This window comes from Aspergillus fijiensis, assembly GCF_003184825.1.
Source record: "Aspergillus fijiensis CBS 313.89 unplaced genomic scaffold BO72scaffold_12, whole genome shotgun sequence".
In the NCBI taxonomy this organism is placed as follows: Eukaryota; Fungi; Ascomycota; class Eurotiomycetes; order Eurotiales; family Aspergillaceae; genus Aspergillus; species Aspergillus fijiensis.
The window spans coordinates 260,957-270,378 of record NW_024468988.1 but is presented as its reverse complement, the minus strand read 5'-3'; the positions used below and the strand labels follow the sequence as shown (position 1 = coordinate 270,378).

Genomic DNA, 9,422 nt, shown 5'->3' with positions numbered 1-9,422 from the left:
CCCACCTTTGCTATCTCCGCGCGCCATGACTTATATCCGCCGTCCGTCCGCCGTCTCCGCACTCCGCCCCGCCCCGCCCCGCCTTTTTCCTGAGGGCGAAACGTATATTGAGGACGGGCAGAATGAACCCTGGAATTTGTCAAAAGTTGTAAGAACCATCCATTGCCACATGACCATCCTAAATTGTTTGACACTGAACACACTTGATAACCCAGAACCCAGATAAATAGGGGCGACCTCCCCGAGGCTTCTAATCGACCAAATAATCATATTCGCTACCTACCAGTCATTTATTCACCTACCTACCCTTGGAGACTCGCGGGGCCTGGGCCTGAACACATCTGATTTCAAGCTACCACTACCCGTTTGGTGGTTTACAAACTTCCCCCCCCCCCCCTCTTCAGAGATGGCGTCACCTGTCAGTCGCAGTGAAATTCTTGACCGGCTTCGCCGTCAAATTCGAGACGGGAAGCCTATCATCGGAGCCGGAGCCGGTATGTCCTGTCCCTACTTCATTGCCCTCGTCTCCCTTCTTTCTGTGTGTGTGTGTGTGTGTGTGGGTTTGGTGTCTTCTTGTCTCGATTCCGCATCACTAAGGAGATCATCCACCAGGAATCGGACTGTCGGCCAAAGCGGCGGAGGCGGGCGGCATCGACCTGATCATCGTGTACAACAGCGGGCGGTTCCGGATGGCGGGGTGCGGGAGCCTGGCGGGGCTGATGCCGTACAGCAACGCCAACGCGGCGGTGGAGGAGATGGCGGCGGAGGTGCTGGGGGCGGTGCGGCGGACGACGCCGGTGATCGCGGGGGTGTGCGGCACCGACCCGTTCACGGACGGGCCGCGGTTCCTGGCGCGGCTGGCGGCGCTCGGCTACGCGGGGATCCAGAACTTCCCGACCGTGGGGCTGATCGATGGGCAGTTCCGCGCCCACCTCGAGGAGACGGGCATGGGGTACGGCAGGGAGGTGGCGCTCGTGCGGCACGCCGCGGCGCGCGGCCTCCTGACCACCCCCTACGTCTTCACCCCGGCCGACGCCGAGGCCATGGCCGATGCCGGCGCCGACATCCTCGTCGCCCACATGGGGCTGACCACCGCCGGCGCCGTCGGCGCCCGCTCCGCCAAGACCCTGGACCAGTGCGTCGCTGAGATCCAGGCCATCCGCGACGCCGCCGTGCGCCGCCGCCCGGACATCCTCGTCCTGTGCCATGGCGGCCCCATCGCCACGCCCGCCGACGCCCGCTTCGTCCTGGAGCGCGTGCGCGGCTTGCATGGCTTCTACGGCGCCAGTGCCATGGAGCGCCTCCCCGTCGAACGCGCCATCCAGGAGACCACCGCCCAGTTCAAAAATCTCGCCCTGCCATCCTAAAAAGAAAACATCGTCCCGTCAAGCAGCAAACTACCTTCCCCTGCAATGGCTGGAACTCTCGTGGGCTGAGTTATCCAATGATCCGGGTTCCTCTCCAATCTGCGAGCGAAGCTTCGGGTCGATCAGAGACTGACCACATATCTAAACTATCTCATATATAAGATATCAGTTTTAGATTTTGACGAGTTTTGAATTTAATGAAGTTTTTCAAATCATAGCAGTAGTATTTACTCGAGTTTCTATCAACCATTTTATGTTAAGATAACAAATAGTATAAAATAAATCGATCTATAAGATCATGGCTAGAGATAATTGACTTTTCATTCGTGCTGATTGGAGGGTACGAGGATGTTTAGAAGCCCTAACTCGCCAACTACAGACCGTTTTACGACTCGATACTGGTGATGCAGAACTAAGGTTTAAGTGTAATCAACCATCTTAGGGCTACGGTGGTTGTGATCAAATCAACTTCTCAGTGTAACCAATGTATAATTCTATGATAAACAAGAGACACCAAGACAAACAAGTAATTGAACCAGTAATCTCATTATCATCAATCATAGGACATCATTATATGCTATGGGGTAAACAATAATCTGCGTCTGAACTGTGCACAAACTGCAAAACTGTAAACTGTAGACTGCAACTGCAACTGCACTGCCACGGAAAAGACAGCAGTCTTGCCCTCCCCATTAAACAATTCAGATAAAACACTCGAACAATCTTGAGCAGAGTAAAATAACACTAGCGATAAACATACTCGTCCTAGAAAACCATCGAAGATATCAAATACAGGGGAATCGATTCGAGTAATAAAAATGAGTGGCGCAGGTTCGCATCAAGAAATTCGAACAACTCAGCGGGTATATGCGTGCCAAACAAATGCGAGCAAGGGGGCAGCAAAAACGGTCATCAAGAACAGACTCCTGATTCACATTAGCGTTGGCAATAAACAAACGTAAGCAGCAAAACTCTGGACAAATCTCCACTCTTCCCAAGGAAAGGGCTTCATTGAAAACAGCATCTCCAGGAGACACATCTATTGGTTGTTCCCTCCGCGACGGCGGAAGGGAGAAAAGATTGCTCCAAAGAAATTGGTAAACACAGCGCGTAAGATAGTCTTCAACCAGCTGTCATGCTTCTTATGATTCAGAGAAACAGCGGTGACTGACCGATTTTGACTCTGTGAGCGAGGGTTCTCATCTCCCTTGGTGGCCACGGCCTTGTCAGCAGCGTTCGATGACGATTCGGCGGTGGGCTGGCGGGTCGATTTGGCGGCGTCGTCACCGGCGTTGGCTGCATCAGGGTCAGTTCTGAGCTGCTTACTCGTGGCCAGAGAGCTCTTACCCTCAGTGGGCCAAGTTCCAGGCACAACGTTGACGGCCTTGTCCTTGTTCTCGGGCTGGGGTTCCTGTGATTTGGTCTCAGCAGGTGCAGCAGCCTCAGCCCCCTTGTGGGAGACCGAAGCGGCTCCAACGGCAGTAGCAGTTCCAGCAGCAACGGCGGCGGCAGCGCCGGCGGCAATAATCTCGGGTGTCAGAAGACTGTCCTTGGGGGACTCTTGCTCCGTAGCAGCCTCAGCAACAGGTTCAGAAGCGACAATATCTTCAGGCACAACTTCTCTGCTGACTTCTTCCGACTGCAACGAAGCCGGCTCGACAGGAGTATCTTCCTTGACGGCGCTAGCAGCGTCGGTGACTTCCTCTTGGGCAGCCGTCTGCGTGTTGATGACTCCATTGATGGGGGCTTGCACCTCCTTGCCTTCAATCTCGGCGAAAGACACACGTTCAGAAAGTTGCTCCTCCTCCTGCACTTGGGGTTCCTCAGCCGCCTCGACCGGAGTAGTCTCGGAGGCAGACTCAGATGCAAGAGTCTCGGGTGTTGGCTCAGCAGCAACAGGCTCGTCGGCACTTTCCGTCACGCGGGCAACGTCTTCCTTGATGACTGCAGGAATAAAGTCTTCCGCGGCGGGCGCTTCAACAACTGCCTCCTTCTCGGCGACCTCAGGAACAGACTCCTCAACAGGCTCTTGGACGGGCACAGCGACAGGCTCCTCCACACCTGCTGCAGTCGACTCAACCTCATCGATAGTCTTCTCGATGGGGGTCTCCTCAACAACCGGTGCCTCCTTAGGCTCGTCAGCAACGATTGCTGCAGGCACCTCGGGGAGAGTCTCCTCAATGGGAGTTTCTTCAACAACAGGGGCTTCCTTAGGCTCTTCCTGAGACTTCTCGGTGGTGACTTCTGGAGTAGCGCTCTCGTGAAGGGCGTGGGTCTCCTCAACAGCAGGGGTTTCTTCGACAGCAGAAACCTCCTCGCCAGCAGGGTTCTCGACGGCGGGAGTCTCTTCGACAGCGGGGATTTCCTTCACAGTAGCGGTCTCGACGGCGGGAGTCTCTTCTACGGCAAGGGTCTCCTTGACGGCGGGGGTCTCCTCGACGGCGGGGGTCTCCTCGATAGCGGGAACCTCCTCAACAGCAGGAGTCTCCTCCACGGCGGGAGTCTCCTCGACAGCGGGGGTTTCTTCGACAGCAGGGGTTTCCTCAACAGCGGGGGTTTCCTCCACAGTAGCGGTCTCCTCGACAGCGGGTGTCTCTTCTACGGCGGGGGTCTCCTCGACGGCGGGGGTCTCCTCGATAGCGGGAACCTCCTCAACAGCAGGAGTCTCTTCGGCAGCAGCTTCGACAACAGGGGCTTCCTCGACAGCAGGAACCTCCTCCACGGCGGGGGCCTCCTCTACGGCGGGAGTCTCGTCGACAGCTGGGGTTTCCTCCACAGTAGCGGTCTCGACAGCGGGGTTCTCCTCCACAGCAGGAACCTCCTCAACAACAGGTGCCTCCTTAGGCTCCTCGTGAGACTTCTCAAGGGCGACCTCTGGAACAACGCTCTCCTCGACGGCGGGAGTCTCCTCGACAACAGGGGCCTCGTTGGGCTCTTCTTGAGTCTCTTCAGCGGGCGTCTCCGCAACAGGAGCAATCTCTTCAGCAACGACAACCTCCTCAGTCACTGGCTCGGATGCGGTGGGCTCCTCGGTGACAAGAACCTCGGGCGCTTGCTCCTCCACAGCTGATTTCTCCTGGGCGGGCTCCGCAACTTCAGCAACCTCCTCAGTGGCCTTCTCGGCAGCAGCTGGCTCGGGTTGAGCAGATTCCTCGGCGACAGGCTCCTCCTTGATGGGCTCCGCGACTTCGGCGACCTTTGCAGTGACGGGCTCTTCGGCAATAGGCTCCTGAACGGTCTCTGTAGCTTCAACAACATCCTCAGTCACGGGCTCAGCGGCAGCTGGTTCGGCTTGGGCGGGCTCTTCAACAGTAGGCTGTTCGGTAACGGGTTCCTCAGCAGCGGCGGCTTCCACCACGGGCTCTTCGACAGCGACGGTAGGCTCCTCCTGAGCTTTCTCTTCGGCAGTCTCGATGGCAGTAGTGTGGACAGCAGGCGCCTCATCGGCAGGCTCCTCGGGAGCAGAAGTCTCGGGAGCTGGCTGCTCAGTGGAAGAGGCGGGCTCTTCGGTGGCCTCAGCGACGGGCTCCTCAACAGTCTTTTCCTGCTCTGCAACTTCCTCCACGGTGGGGGCTTCGTGAGTTGACTCCTCGGTAACGGGGGTCTCCTGAGCAAGCTCTTCAACGGCCTTGGCAGTCTCGGCAACGATGGCCTCTGCTACAGGCTCTTCCGCAGTCACTGCATCAGCCGAAGGCTCTTTGACAGTCTCAGCAGCCTCAGCAACGATGGGCTCAGCAACAGGTTCTTGAGCAATGGGTTCTTCCATAGCAGGAGTCTCGGCAATGGGTTCCTCCGAAACTTCTTCGTGAGTGACCTCAGGAGTGGCCTCAACAGCAGGCTCTTCAGCAGCTGGCTCTTCCTCCGTTGTGAGCTCCTTCTCAATCTCCTTCTCAAGGGTGGTTTCGGCGACTGGTTGCTCAATGGCCGGCTCTTCGGAGGCCTTCTCGATAGTGGGGTCGACGGCGGATTCCTCGACGGCGGATTCCTCCTTGGTAGCTGGCTCTTCAGTAACCTCAGCAACAACTGCGTCAGCAACTCCCTCCTCAACAGCAGGCTCTTCTGTCGCCTTTTCAGAAGTGGTCTCAGCAGCTAGCTCCTCAGCTGCGGGCGCTTCAGTAGCAGGAGCTTCAACAACAGATTCCTCCTTGACAGGCTCTTCCACCGAAGTTTCGGCAACTAGCTTCTCAGCTACAGGCTCTTCCACGGTCTGCTCTTGGGTGGGCTCAACAACAGGTTCCTTCACGCTTTCCACCTCAGCAGGGACTTCAACGGCAGGCTCCTCAACAACCGGCTCTTCCACAACAGCCTTTTCAGAGTTCTCCACGGCTGGCTCCTCAGTGACAATTTCCTTCTCAGTAGGCTCTTGGACGATCTCGGGAGCAGAGGCTTCGGGGGTAGTGACTTCAGCAGAAGTCTCAACAACCGGCTCCTCCGCAAAGGTCTCTTGGTGAGCAGGCTCCTCCTGAGTAGTGGCTTCGGCGGTTGCGCCTTCCAAAGTAGGTTCCTCGGCAGCGGCTTCGGTCTGGGCGGGTTCGTTGGCGGCTTCCACAGGTGGCTCCATTGGCTCCCCAACAGCGTTCACCTCCGTCACCTTGTCATCAACAACCGTGGTCTCCTTCGGCTCCTCCACAGGTTCAGCGTTAGAGACCTCAGGAGTAGGCTCGTCAGCGACAGGCTCCTTGGCGGGCTCAGAAGCTTCAGCAGCGGCTACCTCAGCCGGGGCATCAGTGACAGCCTCCTCTACAGGCTTCTCCTCAAGCACGGATTCTTCAGCCTTGGACTCATCCACGGTCGTGGTTTCGGCGGCGGCTTCCACTGGCGCAACCTCGGCAGCAATCTCGAGAGACTTCTCGGTGACTGGCTCCGCAACAGGCTCTTCCTTCTCGCCCGCCCCGGTAGAAGCCACTTCAGGAAGAGGCTCGATGGCAGAAGCCTCTGCGACCTGGGTCTCAGTAGGCTCCTCCGCGGCTTGTTCGGCTTCGGCTCCCGCAGTGGCAGGGGTCTCAGTCGATTCTTGAGCAGAAACCGCCTCCGATAGCGTCTCGGTGACAACTGGCTCTTCCGTAACATTTTCGGTGCTAGGCTCGGCAACGGACTCCTCCTTGACGGGTTCCTCCTTCACAGGCTCTTCCGTGGGAAGCTCCTCCTTGGCAGGCTCCTGAGCGGAAATCTCAACAGCGGGGGTCTCGTCAATCTTCTCGGGAGCCTCGTGAGCGACAGATTCGTCGGCAACTGCAGGAGCAGCAACTTCGAGAGGTTGTTGAGTCTTGCTATCCTCGGGCAGCTCCTTGGCCGCAGCGCTGGGTTCAGTCGTGGACTCGACAGGAGCAGCAGACTCGGATGGCTCTTGTGTCAAGGGTTCCTCCTTAACAGCCTCTTCCGTAGACTCGACCACTGCGACCTCAGTTGCCTCCACCTCCTTGACGGGCTGCTCCTCGACGGGCTCTTGAGCGGTCGATTCCTCAGCAGTCTCAGTTGCAACGGGCTCGGTCTCAGCAGGCTTCTCCGAGACGGCTTCCACTGCAGGGGTTTCCTCCGCTGCAGTCTCTACGGCCGCACTCTCGGTAGCAGGCTCTTCGACCTTAGACACGGGCTCGTCGGCGACCTTCTCCGTCGGAGGCTCTTCAACTGCCTTGCTGTCGGTTTCCGGGGCGCTCTCAACAGCAGTGGCCGGCTCTTCTTCCTTGGTTTGGTCCTTGTCGGCGTCTGTGGCGGCTTCGGCAACTTCAGTGATGACTGGAGCTTCTTGAGTCTGAGTGGCGGCGGCTTCTTCCTTTTCAGAGGTTGTCTCGGCTTCGGCGGGCTTCTCTTCCACGGTTTCGGGGGCGTTCGCAGTGACCGGAGGCTTTTCTTCCGAGGGCTGCTCCACAGTCTCGGTTCCATTGACCTCAGTGGTCGCGGTGCTGCCGTTAGTGACAGGCTCCTCCAGCTCGGTCTCTTTTTGAGCGGCGAGAGGCTCAGGCTTGTGCTCTTCGGGCGTAGACTCCTGCGCAGGTGTGTCGTGCTCGGCGACTCCATTGACCCCGTTCTCCCTGGGCGTGGCGTCCTCCGACACAGTCTCTTCCGTTTTCTCGCTGACATCGTTCTCGACAACGGGCTGAACAGCATCGGCCGCGGACTCCTTCTCCCCAACAGTAAGCACGTTGACGAGGCCACCCTCACCCGGTACTACATAGCATAGTCAATTAGTTTCTCTCTCACACGCAAAGAACCAAGCCTACAAACTCAGAAACCCTGCGCTACAACGCAAAGCCCAGGCATAGATGTCGGAGGGAAATGCCTACCATGCTTTACAGCTTCATCGTGAAACCAGGGGCCCTTTTTCCCCTCACGGAATCTATACTGATGTTGGCCGGGAGGCAGGGTCAGATCGTGCCAGAAGAGATATTCGGTGGAGATAAGTCCGTCCTCATCGGGTTCGGTGTCGACGGGCTTGGAGCTGAGCTCGACGGGTTCCCATTGGGGGTCGGAGAAGGTGCCGGCCAGGTAGATGGGGTCGTCGATGGGACGTCGGATCGAGATGGTCACAGTCTCACCAGCGGGGGGAGCCATTGTGAATCGTCGTCGAGGTTGGGGGATGTCGTTACAGTCGTTAGGAGCGCCGGATATTCGCCAACAGCGCAAAAGGGGAAGCGAAAGGAGTTCAACTCGAAAACAGCGATAATGTACAAAAGGCGAAGCGTCCGGCGGGATGCGGAGAAGATTCGGACCGGGTTAGAAAAAAAAAATGGCCACCCGCGCACGGAGGGTAAATGAGGAGGGAGGAGGGGGGGGAAGAGGTAAGGGAGGAAGGTGGGTGGGTGTGTATGTGAATGTGTGTCTTAGGAGGGGTATGAAGAGGAAGAGGGAGAGGAAGAGGAAGAAGAAGAGGGCAAGATGGAGGAATAGTTTAGGGAGGAGGGAGGGGGAAGGTGGTACAATTGGGAAGGTAGTGGTTGGTGAGTTGGAGATAATAGAATTGATGATGATAGTAAAATAAACAAAGAGGGAAGACGGAGGGGGGGAAGAGGGGAAGTCGGGAATAATCAGTGGCAGACTTTGGGACTAGTCTAGCTTCTGTCTGTCTGTCTGGCTGGCTGTCACTCAGTCACTCAGTCACTCAGTCAGTCAATCCCAGAAGGTATGTTCAGGTGTTGTGGTTGAACTCTTTTGACTCGAATGAGAGCAGCAAGCGTGAGGGAGAGAGCGGGAAAAAAAATTGAATAGTGTAAAAATGGGTCCGCACGGAAGACCGATGGAGAACTAGTTCGGTTTACTGGTGGTAACCACTAGGTAGTTGGCGGGGCAGCTGGGAGTTGGCATCGTAATGATTTGGTTGTATGTCATTTTGAATTCGCGTTTGGCTTCGGACCATCTTGTCTCTTGTGTTTCTCCTCGATTATAATCGATTGTTGATTTAAGCGTCGATGTATGTACAGTCCGGAGAATTGACCATAAGGAGGCGAGGAGGGGAGGATAAGAGAGGCCCAAGAGTTTAATCCTACGCAAAACCACCCACTCCGCCAAGGTTATCAGACATCAACCATCCTCCACGAACCAATCCGCGGCGGAAGAAATGGCGTCTCTTCTCGGATGGGTGTCCCGCGCAATGCCTGGGTTTCCCAATCGGGCCATTGGCAAGCTCATAGAGAGAGAGGGGGAGCTGCAAGCCTGCAAGAACAAAACCTGCGATGCGGTGCACGCAGATCGGGAACTCGAACTAAAAGCAGAAAAGAAAATGCGGTGAGCCAGCCCCGCCAATCACCAGCCAGTAAAACACATCCACTTCTGGACCGTTGCACGGCTGAGGTAAGCATGCAGCTGGATGTGTGGGCTTTTGCCCGGTAGATAAGAATTTCTATATTTGTGGATTTCCCAGCACCTTGAGAAGCGTTGTGCCTTCTTGTGTACAGTACAACCATCTATCATCTATCTGTACCACTTGCTCAAGTTGTCAATTGCTGCCCTACAGTACAGTACATCCTACCCGTCGCAACTGACCACAGGAAGACGACTTCAGAATCTCAAGCAGAAAGACCACCAGGGTGCTAGCTAACCACTAGTGGCGTCGGCAGA

General features: G+C 56.6%; 2 protein-coding genes across 2 annotated transcripts; one reads left to right on the top strand and one right to left on the bottom strand.

Moving 5' to 3' along the window:
• The first annotated feature begins 378 nt into the window (after positions 1-378).
• Positions 379-1,550, top strand: BO72DRAFT_399513 (phosphoenolpyruvate hydrolase family protein). The gene is made up of 2 exons (XM_040942128.1): positions 379-494; positions 613-1,550. The coding sequence occupies exons 1-2, from the start codon at positions 407-409 to the stop codon at positions 1,365-1,367; spliced, it is 843 nt and encodes a 280-aa protein (XP_040803649.1). The 5' UTR covers positions 379-406; the 3' UTR covers positions 1,368-1,550.
• Positions 1,551-2,406: 856 nt separating this feature from the next.
• Positions 2,407-7,919, bottom strand: BO72DRAFT_456838 (PT repeat family protein; the record flags this gene model as incomplete). The annotated part of the gene is made up of 2 exons (XM_040946300.1): positions 2,407-7,535; positions 7,652-7,919. 2 exons carry the CDS (start codon positions 7,917-7,919, stop codon positions 2,407-2,409), a joined length of 5,397 nt encoding a protein of 1,798 aa, XP_040803648.1.
• Between the last annotated feature and the right edge of the window lie 1,503 nt (positions 7,920-9,422).